The 21,365-nt window shown below is 46.2% G+C and overlaps 1 protein-coding gene across 8 annotated transcripts in view; it reads left to right on the top strand.

The window, feature by feature from the left end:
* The window catches only part of Mtss1 (MTSS I-BAR domain containing 1), a 146,493-nt gene that overhangs the window by 112,470 nt on the left and 12,658 nt on the right, over window positions 1–21,365 (top strand). For all 8 annotated transcript variants that reach the window (XM_031359142.1, XM_031359138.1, XM_031359140.1 and 5 more), the window contains exons 4-8: window positions 1,191–1,275; window positions 2,687–2,778; window positions 5,837–5,911; window positions 18,694–18,851; window positions 20,072–20,179. In XM_031359142.1, coding sequence (XP_031215002.1) covers window positions 1,191–1,275; window positions 2,687–2,778; window positions 5,837–5,911; window positions 18,694–18,851; window positions 20,072–20,179 — 518 coding nt within the window. The remainder of the gene's footprint in view (window positions 1–1,190; window positions 1,276–2,686; window positions 2,779–5,836; window positions 5,912–18,693; window positions 18,852–20,071; window positions 20,180–21,365) is intronic.

The raw sequence follows: 21,365 nt of genomic DNA, 5'->3' as shown, positions 1-21,365 counted from the left end.
AGGTTTGGTTAGCCCTGGCTGGCTTTGAACTCCCACTTGCCTCTGCCTCCCAGGCACTATGAGTAGATGACTTGTGCCACCATGCTCAGCTGAACCATTACTACTTGGTAGCCACTATTTACTGTCATTTGCTTGTAGAGAGCTCATGGCTTGTAGAATAAAATGGAAAATGAGGGGCGCTGAGCCAGCAGACAAACATTTCTGTAGCGAGGACAGAACAATGTGTAACATGTGTAATGTCATGGGTGTACATGTGTAATGGCATGGATTTTCATAAGAGGGATTTTTTCCCCCTAGTGATATGGTTAAACCTGTCATAAGTTCCTGTGGCTTTCTCTTGTTGGTTAGAAAATACCGTTAGTTGACACTTCCCCAGTTTCACATTTTTTTTTTTTTTTTATGTGTTTTCCTAACATCATCGACGGTGCCTTCCAGGGTCTGATCTGATCTGACTGTGCCTTCTGATCTGAGGTTACAATTCATTCTCCACACATCCCAGTAACTTCTGATTCATGAATTCTTCCAGAAGCAGGGAGGAACAGAAGGCCTTAAAAACTAAACTTGGGAAGGGTGCGGTGCGCCTCAAGGGAAGAAGGCTTGACGGGAATCTTGGGAAAATCAAACATGCTTTAGCTTCCTCCCACACTTGCTGAACTCAAAGATCTTGGTCACCAGTGTCCAATGAGAAAATGTACTGTGACTGCATATTATTCTAGAATTGCACAGACCCTGAAATAATGGACCAGAGTGGCCCTTAACTGTTCCAAGACAGCCTTGAGGGTCGTTTGGACAGATGGGGTGAGATGGGGTGGGGGGTCTTGGTCATCTTTCATGAGCAATATTTGTGTGTGTGTGACAACAATCTCCAAGAATCCTTTCTCTCTCTCCACCACATGTTGAATTCAGGTCACCAGCCTTGATTTCTGACTTAAACCAATAGTACGGAGAATCTCAGAATAGGAAACATGGCATATGATTAGAGTAAGAGTAACCTCAGTTCGGGTGATATGCAAACCTACCACATGAGATAGATTTACACGTGTGTTTGTATATATGCACACATGTACTTTGAGAAGTTCCAAAGGCGGTGTCTTAGGTTCGGTGGTGGCATGATGAGACCTGGCCGTGTTTGGTCTTGGAATCCTGCTCATCCCCCCCGTTCCTCATCTGAGCCTCCTTCGCTTTTCCAGGTGGTACCCGGGAGATCGGTTCAGCGCTCACCAGAATGTGCATGCGTCACAGGAGCATCGAGGCCAAGCTGAGGCAGTTCTCCAGGTGAGGGACATCCCCTGCCCTATCCCAGAGGGTTCGTGAGGGATGCGGTGACGTGGCATGCTTCCCTTTACGGCATAGTCTCCCAGTAGTGTTTGAGTCCCTACAACCCATTCTTCCCCTGTGCTGCTCAGTCACTGAGTTAGTTGGGTAAGCTAGGTCTACTACTGGGTCACAGTGAAGAACTATTAGCCCAGGCCCTGCCCTCGGGAGCCTGCCCTTGCCTTCAGATTTCTCACGTGCCCCTCACGGGTCTCCTTACCGCCCACCAGTTGGGGAGATGTACTCATTGCTGGGGCTCCCTCCTCACAGGAGCCTCTTGGAAAGACTGAGGTCCACCTGCCCCCACTGCCCTGTCCCCAGTACAGAGCTCCTGAAAGGTAGTGGTACCTCTGAGCCCTCTTCTAGTTATTAGGCACCCAGAATACAGTGGAAGGGCCGCAGCTGATTCAGTGACTTGGAGTCAGATGGCCCCGTGTCCCAAGCAGATCAGCAGAATTGTCCTGCCATTCTTTTTCTTGGAGAGGCTGCACAGCGTACACGGGTGCACCCAGACACCTCCTGCCTGCCATCAGTTAGAAACTGGCACTTGCAGCTTAAGATGTTCCGTGTCTTTCCCATCTTTCTGTGTCCAGATTGTACAGTTACTAACTACATCTTTATAACTTCAGGTGCGAGTGCCTGACAGCACCCTGGAGTCTTTAAAAAGGATATTAATGCTTTCCCCACTCCCTGAATTTTAGAAAGCAAAAAGTTAAGCTCAAATGTCTCTGTCTCTTGGTGGTTTCCATTGCTTGGCCTGAGGGGTGACCCCAGCTTCCTGTAACCTAGCTTTTAATGTGGGCTAGAAGACAGCAGAGTAAATAAAGAGGTCACTCCAGCTCAACACGTTTATGTTGTTTTTTAGTGGTTGTTTTTATATTTTATTTTAATTTAATTTGTTTTTGGGGTTTTGGGTTTTTGTTGTTGTTTTTGAGACAGGGTCTCAGTAGATTATCTCTGGCTGGCCTGGAACTCCTCACTGTGTGGACCAGGGTGGTCTGGAATTCACAGTGATCCACCTGCCTCTGCTTTCTCGGTTTCTGGGATCAATGGCATACACACCCAGCTTACATTTGTATCTCCTTAATAGTTATCAAAAGCGTCCCGAGACCAAGGGCGTTCATTCTGAAGCTGGCACTTTGGAGCCGATGCTGGTTCCTTATGCTGCCGCTACTTGTTTCAAGGAAATGACTTAAGTCTGCCTTGACCACTAAGTGTAAATCCCTTGGGGCGTGTCGCCGGGGTAATCCAGGCTGGCCTCAAACTGCAGGTCCTTCAGTTTCATCCTGAAGTGCCGGAATTGGTGGAGCGTGGATCTGGAGAACAGGAAGCACCTCGTTAACCTCTCCTGTTCTTTATCTTTTGGCAAAAGTGCTTTGATTGATTGCCTGATAAACCCACTGCAAGAACAAATGGAGGAGTGGAAGAAAGTGGCCAACCAGCTGGACAAGGACCACGCAAAAGGTACAGCAAGGGGCATGGAGCACAGTGGCTATGAGTGGCACGGTGGTGGCACCACTGTGTTGCTCCTGTCACCAAAACAGCTTGGAGCCCTCTCTGTCTCTCCTGGGGCATCCTGTAGGCGTTTCAGCTTCGGGGGCGGAGTGGTCCCAAGTGTTCCCATTGCAGGAGGGACTGCCTTTTACCTGGCATGTAACACTGCCGAGCACCAGGTCTCTGCTCTGTGGGTTTTCAGTCACCCAAGTTAATATGTATTGTAGTTGTGGGTTCAATGCCAAACATGCATACTTAAGGCATTTCAGAACATTTTAAAGGCCTGTTTACCTTCAAAATGACCTTGGGGCCACCTGCCAGGTACTGGGCATTTTCTTTATGTATATTGTGTTGGATAAGAAGGCTTTGTGGACTCCTTCAGCTAGTCCTGGGGATCTTGATGGTGTAGAATGGAGCTAGGTGCTACCTGCAGAGGAAAGAGCGCACTGGCTACTATCAAGTGATGAAATGTTATAGTCCTATCCTGCAGGCCCACAGAACAGGGCCATAATAACGCCTGTCCCTTGTGTAGGTCAGGCTCATTGGTGGGTTGGTTATGAGATGAGGCCCCATTACACTGTCTAGACAGCTCTTGACCTCCTGACCTCACATGATCCTCCTGCCTCAGCCTTCCTAGCACTGAGAGTTAACAGGCATGTGCCAGCTAATTCTGAGGTTCTTTACTTCCTGGGTGTTGTGGGATATAGAGAAAGGTAGGTATGTCATCTACTAATACAGGGACTAAGGGGCCCTATGACAAGACACAGCACAGTAAAGGCTTCAGTGAAGACAGCCTGTGTTTGGTGGCTCCTGAGATAGACCAACTTCTAGTCCCAGGGACAGTTGATTGTGCTTTAGGTGTGACAATGAAGATGCCCCCCACCCCCCACACATTCCTAGAAGGTATCTGTGACCACTGGAGACTTGGCATCTGTTCAGATCATTCATTTTCCACATTCAGGCACGCAGAGGGATCGAATTCCCCTGCAGTCCCTGTGTGCCGCTAAATACATGAATCCATCTTGACTTTAGGTGTTTAGGTGATGACAGGCTCTGGTGGACATGCACTCCCTGGAGAGCTTCTGTGGAGCCTTTTGATGAAAAAATGTTGTAAAATACGAAAGGCTGCATGCACTTCGGAGTTACAGCTGTGAGCCGCCATGTAGGTGCTGGGTCCTCTGGAAGAGCAGCTCGTGCTTTTATCTGCTGACCCATATCTCCAGGCTGGCGTCCAGCTCCTGTGTTTGAAACAGTATTTAAGTCTTAAGCTTTTCAGGACCCATCAAGGCTGTGTGCAAATTTGTAGGACTTATATTCCCACTGAGTTTAACCAAACCGTTGCTTGCTATCTCCTGAGGTTCACCACACATGTCCAGCCATGGTTTCATTTGGTGAAAGAAAATAGAACTATGTGAATGTTATCTACACATGGAGAAAAGATTGATAGTTTACGTTTCATTAGTTCAGTAAATACACAACAATGCTAACTACGAAAGAGACATGGTGTGTAGAGCTTATCTAGGAGTGGTTTTTCTGAGCCCCATCACAGGGAGAAAGCGGCAAAGGCTTCTCTACTTGACCAACTATATTTGTATAGTAAGAGAGAATCCCTTGATCGACACTCAATATCTGTACACTTCCTGTCCATACCAGGTGTATGCAGAGAAACACCCATCAGCTCCTGTTTTCCTTAATGTTCCCAACGAAACAGAGACAGCTGGGACCTGAGGACACATTTAGGCCCTTTGTCAGTCTCTGCATATCTGTGAGGTGGCTCCTTGTCTGGACAGGCCACAGGAGATCCGAATGCCAATCTCTTCAGGCATGGGGAGACTGTACCTCCTTCACTTCGTCATCAGTGGTCACATATGCTACATGTGTCCTGCATCCTAGGGCATGTGGGAGACCAGGGCACCATCACTGTCCTCAGGGACGTGGACATTACAGGGAGGTGCAGGCTAGGGTACTGGGGAGCCAGTTCCATGGTGGTGCAGGCGAGCACACATAGGTTGAGGAATTAGAAAACAAGGTGACATTTGAAGGGGACCCTGCCTCATTGCAGTGAATACTGGATAGTGGGGTGGGGAGCCAGAGAGGGAGGCTATTTGGAGAGTCTTGGAAGGTGGGAGAAACTCAGAAACAGAAGGCTACCAAAAGTAGAGTGCCCCCAACATGCACTTCCTGCATGGGCTTCCTGTCCCACCAAGAGGGATTGCAGGAATGTGTGTGTGTGTGTGTGTGTGTGTGTGTGTGTGTGTGTGTGTGTGCGTGTGTGTGTGCGTGCATGGGTGTGTGTAGTCTGTGTGTGTGTGTGTGTGTGTGTGTGTGTGTCTGTCTGTCTGTCTGTCTGTCTGTTACATATGTGTGTGCATGTACCCATGGGTATACCTAAGAATGCTAGAGCCAGTGCCAGTCATCTTCCTCAATAGCTGTCCACCTATTTTGGAGAAAGGTTCATTGTAGCGGAGTTAGCAGTTTCATCTATGCTGGTCAGTCAGTGAGCTCCAGGGATCCACTCTCTCTCATCCCAGGTGGCCTGCGTTACAGGTGCTCAGGAACACACCTGGCTTTTTACTTCTTGTGGGTGCTGAGGATCAAAGCCCAGGTCCTCAAGCATGCATGGCAAGCGCTTTATCCACTGAGGCATCTCCCCTGCCCCATGTGTGTGTGCTCAGATGTGAAAGTGATATGGACGGAACTGGGCTATAGGAAAACTCTTCTGGCCCCGGCTTGTTTATGCCTTCAGCACCTCAGGATCCCCAGAGCTTTGAGAAAGTAGGTAACATTGGCAATGACGGTCTTCCCCGAATCCCCAGTGGCATATTTTCTTGGTGTTGGCAGGACAGGGAGAGATTTCAGTGTGTTCAGCTGTCTGTCATGTAAACAGCTCCTTTGTCGTGAGATGTCACTGTGACTTTTATCACATGCGTATTTGCAGTAGGCTGTTTGCAGGGTGTCTGAGAGTATGCTTTCTAGGATAAAGGTTGAGCAGAGTGGTAAAATTATTTAATATTCTGCTTTCTCTTAGAATATAAGAAAGCTCGACAAGAGATAAAAAAGAAGTCCTCTGACACGTTGAAACTGCAGAAGAAGGCAAAAAAAGGTAACTGAAGAGTCTGCGTCGATGTGGTTTCTCAGAGAGTAAGCGGAAGTGTGCAGACGTGTGACGTCTCTGAACCAGGAGCCGTGTGCTTCCTAGGCCTCCTAGATGAGGAGCGCCTGGAGGATGGATGGGAGCAAGCCCCACCTACCTGGATTCAACGTCTTCTCTTTAAAAATTACTTTATGATTTTATGTGTATTGGTGTCTTGCCTTCATATACATCTGTGCACCATGTGTATACATGGTATCCATGGAGAGCAGAAGAAGGCATTAGACCCCCTGGAACTGCAGTTATAGTCAGTTGTAAGCTGCCATGTCGGTACTGGGAATTGAACCCAGGTCCTCTGGAAGAGCAAGCCAGTGCTCTTAACTGCTAAGCCATCTCTTCAGTCCCTTCACTTAAGTTCTTTAAGTGCAGGACATGGATGAATGTTAAGCCCTTGGTTAAGTCTTTGTTTTTACTCCACATCTGTCTTCAGAACAGGGCAGGTTCAAACATACTGTAGATGATGATGATGATGATGATGATGATGATGATGATGATGATGATGATGATGATGATGATGATGATAGAGAAAGGTTGTTGGGAGCTCTGCGATAGTGCAGAGGAGCTGTTATGCAGACTCTCCATCGTCATTATCACAGAAATGATGTCCTTCTCTTCCCCGGTGTTATAACCCTGACATCCTCTCCCAAGTGCATGGGCGGTGGTTGAGGTGGAGCCTGCACACTTAGTCTTTGCCGCCTAAGGGGATTTTTTTTAATGTGTTCATGCGGGTGGCATGCAAGGATTCACCACCAAAGAAAGATTCATACACCAGGCTGGTGGAAGCCGTCTCTTCCCTACCCCCGTCTCCAGTTCTTCATGACAAACCAAAGACTTTGTCACATTCAGGAGGCCATCTCTGCCCCTCTAGATTGGACGGGGCTTAAAGAGAAAAGGTCTAGCTGTGTGTGCCTACACTGCAAGCTTTTGTAACATTTCCTGGAGTCTCAAAATGTGGGAAAAATCTCCCTTGAATAGAAGAAAGCAGCAATTCTTGTTAGCTTTAGATATATATCTTTTTTTTTTTATGTACATTGGTGTTTTGACTGCATGGATGCATGTGTTGGGGTATCAAATCCACTGGAACAGGAGTTACAGACAGTTGTGAGCCGCCATGTGGGTGCTGGGATTTGAACCCAGGTCCTCTGGAAGAGCAGCCAGTGCTCTTAGCCACTGAGCCAGCTCTCCAGCCTTTAATTTGTTGTATCTCAACTGATAAAATGGGGTTCTTCTGGCAGGCTGTTTTATGAGTGCCAAGGTTGTTCAGAGCAACTTTTGTAGGGAGAGAACCCAAGCATGTCCCCCGCCCCCCAATTTCCCCTTCCTCAACAAACAGTGATTGTTTGGAATGAAAAGAAAACATATTTGAAGAGGTAAGATGGTGGAGAGCAGTGGAGATTACAGACAAAGCTTTATAGGCTTTGGCTTTTCTTTCTTTCTTTTTCTTTCTTTTTTTTTTTAAATGGCCTCTTCCTTTCAGTTCTCACAAATACCTGTGCCATCTCATAATGAATACAGTAGTGTTTTCAGAGACACTGAAATCTTCTGCCCTTCTTGGCTGCTGTAGTTTCTCTGGGATATCGGTTGAGGGGCTTAGTGTCTTAACTTCATGTTCTCTCTCATGAGGGTACCTGGGAGCTAGCACCTGACAATAATAGGGCTTAGAGTCTGTACTATCTTCATGGGTCTACAAGAAAATGTGAATGGAGTTGTTACCATAGTCCATTACTCTGGGGCCCCCACAGTCCATCACTCTGAGCACCCCCCCCCCCCAGTAGCGCAGATTGTCTGCCTGGTTGACATCTGGGCAGCTCTGAAAGAGGAATGATGATGGGCTTGAGAAGGAGGTCCAGGGGCCATGCTTAGGCTTAGAGAAGGATTGGGAGTCTATTGAAAAAGAAACATGGGAAAGTAGCTGATTCTCTTCAGCTCTTTATAGAGTTCCCTCTTCAGAGGCCTCGTGTCCCTGTATATAGAGACTATCCATTTTATCTAAGCCCTACATAGAGGTAAGGGGGTTTCTTGTGCCACTCAAAGTCTCTGGAATTGTCCAATTAGCAGAATTTGTGCCTCAGGTTGCAGCCTGATGGCTTGGTCACAGTGTACCATTAAAGGAACCTGCCTGGTTGCCGGTGCAGGCTGCCTAGACACTAATGAGCTACACATCCTGGCTACAGAGGATGATTCAGGACTCAGGATGCTGGCTGCACCAAACATGAAATGTGCCTGGCCTTGGGACTTCAGAATAATTGGCATCAGATGGTGAGGTTTCTTAGGGCATTTGAGCCTGAGGCTTAGGGAGCGGGGGCTGTGATGATGAGATTCTGAAGAACTGCCTTTATAAGTCCTACCCATGTCCTCTTTCTAGATCCTGTGCTGGGACCCCCAGAACCAGTCGGTCCAGATGCTTGCAGCATTCTGGGTGATTTTCTAGTTACGGGAACAATCATAACACAAGTTTGATTTCTTTATCAGTCTTCCCCCTAACACACCTAAGTGTATTTTTAGAGGTACTGTTGTGTGATGCGGCCTTGCAGAGGGCTTAGGGTCGTCACTCTGTCAGGATCTTGGGTGCGCACTTAGCAGGGGTCTGACCAGAGGCTGGGACGGAAGGGCCATTGTTTAAGGGAAATCTGAGAGTTGTTTGGGGTTCTGCTTAGATGGCGTTTCCCATTCTGATAGAAGACTTGGTTGAGTTGAGACTGCCCACATACTTCAAGTGGCATGCTCCTTAACTCTGCCAGTGAGATATTAATTAGTGAGCTGGGGCAGATGAATGTCACATGGATCTACGTGTCCTGTGAGATCCGAGCCTGACTCACACAGCCATGGTCACTTTGGGCCCTCTCAGGTGCCGGCAGGCAGCTTTCCATTGCCTGTTTTTTCACAAAATTGATCTGCGATCTGGTCATTCTTCTCACGTTCCATTAGAAGAATTCAGATGCCTTTGTGCAGATCAGCCTGGCACTAGCTGGCCCTGTCTTTGGCAGAGGCAGACGCTTCCTACAGAATGTGGCTTGTAAACACAATGAGGGTTCAACCCTCAGCACTTTAAACAGTAAAAGTAAAATTAAAGATTGAGTTATGGTGAGCCCTTCTGTTTCTAGCTGAAACCACTAAAGGTTTGTCAGAAAAATGGCTGAAATGCTGGTATTAGCTCTTTAAATAGGCAGTTGTTGTTTTTTTGTTTTTGCTTTTGTTTTCATTTGTATCTGCAAAACCAAGATTATAAATGCCGAGGAGCGGATAGGTTTATTTATTTATTATTATATCTAAATACACTGTAGCTGTCTTCAGACATACCAGAAGGAGGGCATCAGATCTCATTATGGATGGTTGTGAGCCACCACTTGGTTGCTGGGATTTGAACTCAGGACCTCCGGAAGAGCAGTCAGTGCTCTTAACCGCTGAGCCGTCTCTCCAGCCCCAATTTTTTTTGCAGTAGAATGTTTACTATTATATTAAGAATTTAGGCTTCTTAATTTTTTTGCTTTTCATTCCACTGTGATATCAGAACTCTATAGATTCCTCCACCCCCAAGTTCTAATGAATCATATGAGAAAGGCTTTCTTGCTAAGGCATCTGTCTAAACGGTTTCTTCTGGGTTTGGATTGTTCTCTCTCTTTAGCAAACTCTTAGCCTCTAGTGGTGGGCATTACCAAGTATGAAGGTGAGGAGGAACAATAGAGAGGGAAGGGGTATTGGACAGGCAGGAGGGGAGCTTGGAGGTGGATTTTCTCACGGATGTGGGTGTGACACATATAAGTGTGCTGGCCAGCGGCTATCACAGATGGGCAACAGGTTAGACGGGCAGCTCAGATGCCAGTTTGACTGTATGTTTTCCTTTCTGTGTCAAATGTGTATCCTGCACTTGCTCACCGTGTGCCCTTGCCAGTGGACGCTCAGGGTAAGTGTACACCCGAAATCTAGGTGGCTGGGTACAGTGTGTTCCTTACTGTGGGCTCTTCGCTGTTGTTCTGACCTATGCTGGCTATCCACATTTTCCTGCAGGCTCAGAATAATCACTTGTGCCTATTTAATTTTCCATAATTTTAAGAAAATTGTGTGTGTGTGTGTGTACACGCGTGTGTGCACTTTAATCATTTTCTTGCTTAGGCAATTGGCCACTACACTGTCAGCACCACATTCTAGGAGCTGTCGTGTATTCCTAAGTCAGTATTAGGTTCTCAGAAAAAGAAAATACCACATGCTTTAAATGCATGCTTGCACAGGAAGTCAATATATTTCTATATCTATGCGTATGTACCTGAGTAGATACGAACATATTGGTTGATTCCATATGTAAAACAAACACTAAATACTACCTCAAAAGGGTTCTCAAGTCAGATTTGGTATCATTAAGCTTGCAGAATATATACCCTTGTCTAGACACAAGGCATGGCTCTTCTAAACCCATTCATCTCAACAGCAAGAGCAAAAGCAGAAGTCTTTCTTACTTTGGAAGTTTGTGAGATGCCTCCTTTCTAAGACTTCCTATCTTTAAGTTCAATTCTCAAAGTGATTGTCTTGATCTAACGTGAACCTTATCATGGGTGATCATGAGACCAAACTGCCAGTCGCTTTGGGTTCCATCTTGGAAATGCACCCTGTCCTTGTGGCTCTCTTGCCGGGGTGTCCCACTGTTCTCTGAGCTCCCAAGAAGTATTTCCATTGGATTCTGTCGTCTACAAACTCCATCCACGGGGGGCTCCTTTGACAGGTGGGACTTGGCTGGCTGGCTCTTGTTGAGAACACAGTCTTGCCTCTGTTACCTTATGGGGTGGTTAGGTCAGTCAGTCCCTAATTTAAAAAAAGATAATCCCTTCCTGGTCTCAGTATTACGACTATGAAATTATACAATAAACAGATTTTTAGTTAACCTTTGGAAAGAAGAAAGGCGTGACACAGCCATATTTTTGGCTTATAACAATAAAAATGTATGTAACATAGTTATCATTTTAGATTATCTCTCTTGGTGGCTTTTATATATTCAGAGTGCTGTGCAGCCAACCCACTATCTAATAATGCCTTTTTGTTATCACCTCTCTGCCACCTGTCTCTGGCTTCCCAGTTCTCAACAAGCACTCTCCTGCTTTCAGACTTTGGGGTCACCTCTTCTGGGTATTTCCCATGAACTGAATCATAGCACATGGATCTTTTTTGATGGACCATCCAGGTGTAATCAGTGCATGGGGCAAACTGCATTTTATTTGTTCAGATTGATATGAGGTAAGTTTGGAATGAATGAAAACCACACGCCCTTCTGGCTTTGTGCTCTGAGATTCTGCTCTCGTAGTCGGGGGGGTGGGGGGTGTGTGTGTGTGAGAGAGACATCTCTGCAGCACTGTTACTCCTCCATTGCTCAGACAGGATCCTAGGCAAAACCACAGAGCTCTGTGTTTCATTCACATTGTCTGTGGGTATAGAGACAAGGAAAGATCAACTGACTGTTGAATGGGGCAGTTACCCACAGAGAAACACTACGCTTGGGGCAGTTGATGGTGTGAAACAAAGGAACAGCCTAAGGGAAGGGGATAACGGTGGGGATGGGGTTGGTTAGAGAGTGGACACTGGGGATAACGGGTGGGGATGGGGTTGGTTAGAGAGTGGACACAAAGCCTCTGGGTTGTCTCCTCTCAGCTTCTCAGTACATTCTCACTCTAAGATGGTCCCAAGGGTTTGTGGGGGTTTGTGGAAACTTGGTTATATAGATAGGATTGAGCAATGTTGACTGAACTCATTCTCCAGCCCCTCCTTTCCTGAGGTCAGGGTTAGAGCTGAGTACTCCAACCTTCTAATGAAGGAGCTGCTCTTTCTGGCAGTCAGCCCCTCAGTCTGAGCTCAGTCCGAGTTTAGGCCTCTTTCTCACACCCCATTCACACATCACCTGCCATTCAGGAAACTCTCAGGGTGTTTGAAGCTCTGTGCTAGGAACTGGGATGAATTCCAAGTTGAGTATGTGTTGTTTTCTTAGAAATGACAGCGATGTAACATCTTACAAACTGATATCAGTGGTCCAGCTTTCTGTGGAGGAAGTATCTGTGTGTGTGGAGAAGGAATTGTCTGAGCTTCCCGGAAGAGGCAGCTGGGCCTAGCAAGCCCGTGATGGTAGAACTGAGAAGGGTGGGTGGGTGAGCTGGGTGTTCACAAGGATGTGGTGGTCAAGCGGGCACAGGGGAGTCTGTAGCTGAAAGCCACACTTGGCACACATTCCTACGCCATTCCTTTATACCTAATGAGTGTCTGGTAGTGGGCGGCTTGGTGGTGTACACTTGTGATTGCAGCACTTGGGAGGTGTGGGTGGGTGGATCAGGAGTTAAGGTACCTGGCCAGTTGGTGCCCTGTGACAAAAACACAGGTTAAAAAGGAGAAAAGCAACCGTTAGTCTTAGATAACCCAGAAACCTTCAGTATGAAGACGCAGAGACAATTCAGTTAGTGTCTTACGATGTGGAAGGGTGTGATGTAATGGCTGTTAGAGTCTGTTCAGATTCTTTGTGGCCCTCTATGTAACATTCCTTCTTGTTTTTAGGAACATTTTCTTTGGGCAGTCACCAAACCTGTTATGAGCATTGGGCATAGATGATGACTTTGTATAGGATGGTAAGGACGGATCTCTCCTGACATGCAAATTCCCAGCATCACCTTGCCTGTTCATTTCAATATTTGTACCGGCTGTGGCATCAGTTGTGCCCCACGTGCTAGTGTTTATAGCCTGTATTTATTGCTGCTAGTTGTTAGATGTACCAGGATTTTTCTGGACCACTGCAAGAGAGGAGAAGGACCACCTGTGGCCATTGTGGGTTGTGAGCTGAGGTCTGATTTGTGAGGGGTAAAAATGTGGGGGATAGGAATCAGGGTCAGTGTTGATGTGTGTCAGGGTGGAAGGTAAGTGTTTTTTGTAGGATTTTGGTGGCTTCTTCAGCATTGGTCTCAGGATAAAGAAAGGCTCTTGGCCATTTCGCTGCACCCAGCAGCTTATTTGGCCTGGGTTATTCTTCAAGGTCTCCTGTAACTCTGAGCTTCCTGTGTACATGGTTGGCTGCAGCATGAGGCACAGGAAGTACCATCACCTGGGTTTTTTGATCTAGCTGCTTTGTTGAAGAGCTGTGGATCTATGGTCAGGAGTCACGGTGGGTCTGGGTTTCTGACAGAGAAGACAGACAGACAGTCTTGCTGTGTGGTCAGTAGCTCAGCACTGGTAGTTACGGTCCTGTGTAAGCCACTTTGTTCCATTTTCCCCATGGAAAAGCTACTAATCCCTGCCATCAATGTTTATGTAAAGAAGGGGAATACATTGTAAAAGCTGGGATCCCAGAAAGCTTTGTAAATTCTCCCTGCTTAATCGCAATCCTGGTGCCTACCTCCTTCCTCTTTTGGCTCATGATGTGCCTTCCATTTATTATAGTGTGGTAGGTAGCTCAGGAGCGTTTTCTGCAGAAAGTCGTGATGATTTCCCACAGAGGACTCCAAGGGGTTCCTGACTAGTGTTCAGAATTCCCCTGCATGAGTAAAATCAAGACCTGGAAGCTAGAGGAAGTCGGGGCTGGGATGACTTACAGAAACGGCCAAATGCAGTTAGTTCTTTGTTCAGGAATTTTGTCTGGAAAGCCATCTGAGATGTCCAAGCTCTCCATTTTGGCCACTGCTTGGTTGGTCCTAGAGTTTCCCAGCTCTTAGGCTATCTAGGGCATGATGGTTGAGCTACTTGAGTCAACTCAACGGAGTTATTATGTCGGTATCTCATTCCTTTGGAGATATCTTGACTGCCTGTAGACTTCCAGTCAAGTATGCAAAGTGAGACACTACAACTGGCAAAATCATACAGTTTCTGCCCTGGTGGGATTCTGCTACCAGCGGGGCAGACTGAGCTCAAGTTAATAAATAACCAAGGGTAGGTAAGACAGGAAATTTGATGGAGAGCCTCATGGTGGAAGATGAGGATTAAGAACTTCTGACATCAAGAAGAACCTATGGGTACAGTGCCTGGAGACTGGAGCATTGACCAGGGATACAGGGTGAACTCCTGTTAAGCAGATGGGGAAGAGGAAGTTGACTGCCCAGCCCGGGGAGGAAGGAAAGAGTGCCAGGGGAAGGTGGAGCCTGTGAATGGACAAGAGTGACCCGTTTCAGCCTTGCAGGGACAGCCTTGTTTAGGACCTGGGATTTGGTGTTAGACTTTTCTCGAGCAGCCGGAGCTACTGAGAAAGAGGGTGACATTTGCCTTGGGAAAGCAACTCAGGCTGTTCTGGGTGGGCCAGCTCCAGGGGGACTGGAGAGACTATGGAAGCTCTTGCAGCTGTCTATGTCAGAGATCTTGGTGGCCCAGCCAGCATGGAGGGAGCAGGAGTGAGGCAGGGGGGTGGAGCTTGTGTGGGAGAGAGAGTGGTCTGTGCCTTGGGACCAGAGAGATGACTTGGTAGTTAAGAGCACTAGCTCCTCTTGCAGAGGACTCAGACTCAATTCCCAGCACCCACATGGCGGCTCACAACCTTGTGTGACTCCAGCTCCAGGATTTCCAGTGTGCTTTTCTGGTCTCTGCAGACACTGCATGCAGATGGACATACATGTGGGCAGAACACTCATACATACAGAATAAAAAAGTCTTTACAAAAACCCATTAAGGGGTATAAGGAGCCAGCGTGCATCTCTCAGCAATGCTGAGATGTTATATATACAAATATTTTATAGAGCATATAAAATAAATAAATATATATATATGTTTAATATATATACCATGTGTGTAAATTAAATATAATTGTATGGTGTGTTAAATAATTTAAAAAATAATCATTGTGTTTTGGTTTGATATATCCTAAATAGAAAAAAAAATTCCCACTATAACCATGATTAGAGCAATCTTTACAGCTTATACTGTAATTTTAATGCAGTAATTTTAAAGTCCTCTAATTATAACATAATACATACTTAAAATAACTTCACTATTATATATACATATATGCATCTATATATTTACCAGTTTGATCATACACTCATTTTGCTTTCTTATTATTTTTAAAGCAATTTTTGTTTTTGAGGCAAGGTCTCAGTATGTAACCCAGTGTATTAGTCAGGCTTCAGTAGAGTCAACAGAACTATAGAATGTCTCTCTATATTAAGGGAGTTTATTGTGACAATTTACAGTCTGCAGTCCAATTAACCCAACAATGGGCAGCTGTGAATGGGAAGTTCAAGAATCTAGTAGTTTCTCTGTCCCAGGCTGACCTTGAACTCAGGTTTCTGCTTGCCTCAGTCTCCCAGGATTGAAGGCATGTAGTACCTTGTCTAGGCCTAAGCTTTTCATGGCCACTATGCCTCAAGATGTGGATCAAAACCCTTTGTCATCCCATGTCAAGATCCAGGTCAGAAGCCCGTCTTCCAGCCTCAAGATCTGGATCACAGGTGTGCCCTCCATTTATAGTTCATTCCAGATGTAGTCAAGTTGACAACCAGGAATAGCTATCACACCTAGGTTGGCCTTGAACTCACTATCCTTCCACTTAACTTCTGAGGGCCAGGATTAGAGGCCCATGCCATCACATCTGGAACAAAAGGCTATTACTAATTACAACTAGACACATGTGTTACAACTTGTGACAGGAAGTAAAAATGCAATTTTATAATATTAGATTTTTTACCTTTCCTTGTATTTGTGTGTGTGTGTGTGTGTGTGTGTGTGTGTTTGTATATGTTTGTGTATGTGCATGTGTGTGTGTGGTGTACATATTTTAGGCATGTATATGTACAAGCTAGAAGTTGACCTCGGGACCCTCTTTTGAATTAGGGCCCCTCAGTCAAACCCAGAACTAGTGCATATGGTTAGTCTCACTGGACAGCTTACTCAAGATTCTGTCTTCACCTTCTGAGGCTGGGACTATAGGTGGGCTGCTCTGCCCACCCAGCATTGAAGTGACACATTGAGCATTTGAACTCCATTTTTGCTTGTGCAATGAGCACTTTAATTACTGAGCCATCTCCTCATCCCTAGTCTGTTATTTTAAAGTTTTTCTTCTATAGAAGCTGGAGAGATAGGTCCGCAGAGAGTCTGGGTTGTGTTCCCAGAACCCACAAGGCAGCTCATATACATCAACAGTCACTTCAGTTCCAGGGGTTCTGACACCCTCTTCTGTCCTGAATGGGTACTGCATGTAAATGGTACACATACATAACATGCAGGCAGAATTCTCATATACATACAATTAAAATAAATCCTTAAAAAAATAAAAATAGAATTTTTCTGTAATCAAAACATATCCAAGTATGTTTGGTCAAAAATCACACATAGATCAGCTTTCTCTTCCAGCATGCCCCACCTCCTCCCACCCGCGTCCCAACCTGGCTCCCTGTTTCCTAACTTAAGAACAGTCTGGTCTGGTATGTTTTACTGTTAAGACAGTGTAGAAGAGACTGCACAACAAAGGAAAGGCCCCATCATCCCTGTGCTGGGCTGTGTTATCCTACAGTCTAGAGAGAAAGAGCAGGTGACCACGAGCTTCTGAGCTTTGTGTATGGTAGACATACTCAGCGTGCTTGGGCTTGTTTGCACAAGTCAGCGTTTTACCATGCACAGAGGAAATCCACAGTTGTCAGAGCATTGATGATTCCTGCTTTCCCGACTTGAGTTTGGCCCCGGCAGGGTAGACATCTGAGAGAGGGAGAGGTGTCCATGGAACTTCCCGGGAGAGGATGGGAGCCTGACTTCACTGTTCTCTGTCTAACCACACACGAAAGCAGTAGTTGAGATGGGCAGGTTGTTTGGATGCCTAGTTCCCTTCGTGCCGAATGAAGGTAGGGGATTCTCTGGGGGGACAGGTAGTGAGTAAGTGGAAGACTGGGTGAGTGGGCCAGCCCAAGAATATTGGAAATTTCTTTGTTTTTGTTTTTGTTTGTTTGTTTGTTTTTTGAGACAGGGTTTTTCTGCATACCCCTGGCTGTCCAGGAACTCACTCTGTATACCAGGCTAGCCTTGAACTCAGAAATTTGCCTGCCTGTGTTTCCCAAGTGCTGGGTTAAAAGGTGTCGTCACCACTACCTGGCTGGAAATTTCTTAGGAAGCAGGTTTCATGCATAAGGTGACTGTTGGGGGGCAGCCATTTACGTTCGTAGGTGCTCTGCATTATGTATACCTTATATTATATATACCTGATGCTACATACTTTCGTGAGCTAGTGAAGGTTATTTATGTATAAAACTGTGTATTCTGAGCTTATTGCTCATCCAAAGTATTTTCAAGGGTGGATTTTGACTATATATGATTTTCCCATCATGCACTAATTTAGGACTTCCCTGTACAAATGGCTCTTTCTTACCAAACCACAGTTACTCTTCTCTCGGACTTTTATTAAGTCTAGAGTTTTATGAAGTTCTGTTAAGCTTTTTGGTCCAGATTCAGCATTCTCATCTGCATATGAGAGAAAGCACGGGATATATTCCTACAGCCAAGGCAGGCCTCCCAAGCCTTGCCTGTCTTTGCACCAAATGATGGGTTACATTTACTGTCTTACATGTCGTTTGTAAGGGGGCAGCTATGGCAACTGAATTCATCATTGACTGAGTCAGTGGACAGAGAGGATATAGGTCAAGGGCTCAGGGAGTCGTCTTTACCTTGGATGAATCTTTCAATTTCTCTAAGCTCTGACCTCTTCTTCAACCTGAACAGTTAGGATAGCCCTAACACCCCTTCCAGTCCCATCTGTGTTTAAAATTATGAAGCACATACTTACGTAGCACGTGCCTTGTACACATGTTGATACTCTGAGGGCTAAAACCTTGCCCTGAAAGAGCTTGAGTGTAGGTAAAGCTTATTTGCCTAAGGTCCAGTGTAGAAGCTTAAGAGCTAGCTAGTGTCCTGTGTGTGACCCTGGTGTCGCCAGCAACAGGTCAGATCTAGGCAAATACAACAGGAGTAATTCTGCAAAAGGCCAAATATTCTTGGACTCTGGGACACATATGTAAATGAGTGGGTGTGGCTGTATCTTAATAAAACTGTATTTACACAGACAGCTATTCCTGTTCTAGAGATGTTTAACTGCTTACTACTCTAACCAGAAACAGTAAAATGTTATTCAGATAACTAGAGTCTGGTGGTGTGGCCAGATAAGTAAATAATATGGCTCTGCTCAGTATAGCTTTGTTCCGCATTTTGTCATCAACAAAGACCTAACTATAGACTCCTTCTACAGGAAGGGCATTAGAGCCCTCCATTAGGGAGTTAACCTAACTGTCAAGGATTCCCAGGTCGGAGGGCTGGGAGCTGAATAACCTACCTTTGTCTTCAGGAACTGAAACTTGTCCCTAAACAAAGGCTCTTTGACTGAGGTGGACCTAACAAAGCCAGCTTGGATCCATTTTTGGAAACATCCCTAGCCTCTCACCTTACTCCCCATCCACAGTGGCTTCCAGAGGAAGTAAAGAAAGGAATACTCTTGTTGTGTGTCCCGAGGTTTGCTGGCACAGGGATCTGCAGGGTTGCATAAGGGATACAAGCTAGGAAGTCATCCCAGGCGATGCTCCTCAGTGACAAATAAGCCAGATAAATACATATGCCCTTCAGATGTTAGAAACAGGAAGTAGATGCTTCTAGAAAAGCAGCCGCTTTCAGTCTTTTTGGGGTGATGAGTAGTGTTTTTGAGTCCTGGAAAAGTGTGTTTCACCTCCAGAAAGAACCTCAGAGAAGGGAACTTGTTCTAGAAGCTGGCATTTCAGCAGGCTGACTATACAGCCTCGTTCTGTTCACAGGGAGAGGTGACATCCAGCCTCAGTTGGACAGCGCTCTCCAGGACGTCAACGATAAATATCTCCTATTGGAAGAAACAGAAAAGCAGGCTGTGCGCAAAGCACTCATCGAAGAACGTGGCCGGTTCTGCACCTTCATCTCTATGCTGCGGCCAGTGATTGTAAGTCGATGGAAACCTCTGGACGGCTTGAACTATGTCATGTGGAGGGCTTTCCTTCTTGATTTACGCATCCACCCGCCTACTGACAGCCACCTACTGTCTTGAATCTCAATGGCAGGAGCATGTCCACACATTAGATTCTTAGCAAGGAGCTGATGTCCATGTGCCTCAATTCGTAGCAACACTCATCCTACCTAGGTGGTTTTTTAAAAAACTGTTAAGGTAGAGCCTATCTGGGCATGGTGGCACAAACCTGTAATTCCAGCACTGTGGAGGCTGATACAAGAGGATTGCTGTGAATTTTAGGCAAGCCGGGGCTATACAGTAAATTCTAGGCTACCTAGGGCTACAGATGGAGACTTGTTTTCAATATTCACACCTCTCCCCCACCTCAGAAAACACGCAGATGAAGGTGTGTTTAAAGAATCTTAAGGTAGAGTTCCAGGGCAACGCCAGCATCTGTCAACTAGATACAAACATCCTGAGGTCCTCTTTATCTCGAATGCTAAGCCTGGGACCCCATGCTTCTATGTCTTGAGCCCAGGAAGCATGTCAGTGGATCCGCTCCCACTTAATTTCCAAGTAAGCCCTGAGCATGCTGCAGCTGAGTTTGCGGCAGCTCCTCTCGGAGGCTGCAGGAAGGCTCTGGTGCGCGTCTCTCCACCCTAGTGGAATCCTCACATTTGAGTTGTTCCCCCAGTCTGTACCTGTGCCCTCCATTCCCACTGGTACTTGGGAAAGTGACTGAAACATTTGCGGTCCTCGCTTCCATCCCACTTGCCAGCTCTTAAGGTGGGGCAGGGGGACAGTTAGCTCTATCGAACATACGTGTTCTGTCCTAAAGATCTGGACCCACATATCCCCAAGTCATGTCAGTCCTCCAGGGCTACCTCAGCCCATAGGAGGATCCCTGGAAAGATCACGGGCAGACCATCCCACCGTGCCAAGCACTGTAAAGATGCTCTGTGTCTGATGGTAGGCTGTGAACATCCCATCTGCATTGGTCAGGTCACTGTCCCCAGCACACAGGTCACTCCATGACTACCTTTTTCCCTTTCTCTTTCTAAAAAGAAAATGCACACGTTGCCTTCAGCTTAGATTCCTATCTCAGAAGCCTTTCATGAGAGGTTGAAAAGGTCATGCAGTGACCCAGGCAGGAGTGATTAGAACAAGACAGTGAGGGGACCCACACGATGACGACACAAATTGCTCCCCTTTAGGAGGAAGAGATTTCCATGTTGGGAGAGATTACCCACCTTCAGACCATATCAGAGGATCTGAAGAGCCTGACCATGGACCCTCACAAGCTGCCCTCCTCAAGTGAACAGGTAGGAACTGTGGACCAAGTGGTTTTCTTTGACCAGTCTTAAGAAAGATACGGAATTCAGGGCTCTGGTCATCCACGTGGCATCCATTGTATCTGAAATTACAGCCCCTGGGTTATGCTGTGTTTCCATCCTTTGTGAACCGCCATCATTCGCCTTCACTATTCTAGGGAATGATGCTGAGGTACTGAGAGGTGAGGGCCACCAAAGCTACCGCTCTAATAAGCGATGACACTAGGATTTGAGTCAGGTGATCCACGGCCAGACCTAGGCTCATCCTCTCAGAGCTGTGAGCTATCAAACGACCCCATGTCACACTGTTGTCATGACAACCCTCTCTGGAGCTAATCAATTCATTCTTGAGAACCTTTCCCGTCTGAGGGAAAGATGACTGTATTTTAAAATACTTTACTCTTCTGGTGTGTGTGACATTAATATTGTACGTCTTAGGGTGTTAGGAACAGACACCATGACCAAGGCAACTCTTATAGGCCATCATTTAATTGGGGCTGGCTTTCAGGTTCAGAGGTTCAGTCCATTATCATCAAGGTGGGAGCATGGCAGTGTCCAGGCAGGCATGGTGCAGGAGGAGCTGAGAGTTCTACATCTTCATCTGAAGGCTGCTAGGAGAAGACTGGCTTCCAGGCAGCTAGAGTGAGGGTCTTAAAGCCCACTTCCACAGTGACATGCCTACTCCAACAAGGCCACACCTCCTAATAGTGCCACTCCGTGGGCCAAGCATATACAAACCATCGCACTATATCAAGTGGGAAGAGTCATGCTTAGGGGAACAACTGACAAGTCACAGGCTAGTTTGAGCCTTTTGAAGACAGTTCTTATTGTCTGCTTGGACAGTCAGCCGAGAAGCTAAATTTTTGTGGTTTCCTGTCTATGGGATTTTGTATTAAACTCGAGTATGCGCTGATTCAATAAGTAGACATTAGTGGAGTGCCTTTTAAAGAGAGCAAGAGGTAGACCTTACACTCAATGGCTCTTTGTCACAAGGGAGACACACAGAAATGGTTGTGATAGGATTGGTTCTGGGAGGTTTTCGTGCCTCTAGCCCTGGCCAAATAGGACATGAGTGTCTACTGAACGACAAGTGGTTAAGGTGCGGCCAGCAAGCCCCAAAGCCATTGTTGTCTTTATGGAGCTCTAGGCTGAAAATGCTGCTGATTTTAGCATGTGT

The sequence above is a fragment of the Mastomys coucha genome, unplaced genomic scaffold, assembly GCF_008632895.1.
Source record: "Mastomys coucha isolate ucsf_1 unplaced genomic scaffold, UCSF_Mcou_1 pScaffold7, whole genome shotgun sequence".
Lineage (NCBI taxonomy): Eukaryota > Metazoa > Chordata > Mammalia > Rodentia > Muridae > Mastomys > Mastomys coucha.
Note: the sequence above shows the minus strand (reverse complement) of the source record. Positions and strands in the feature narration are given on the sequence as shown.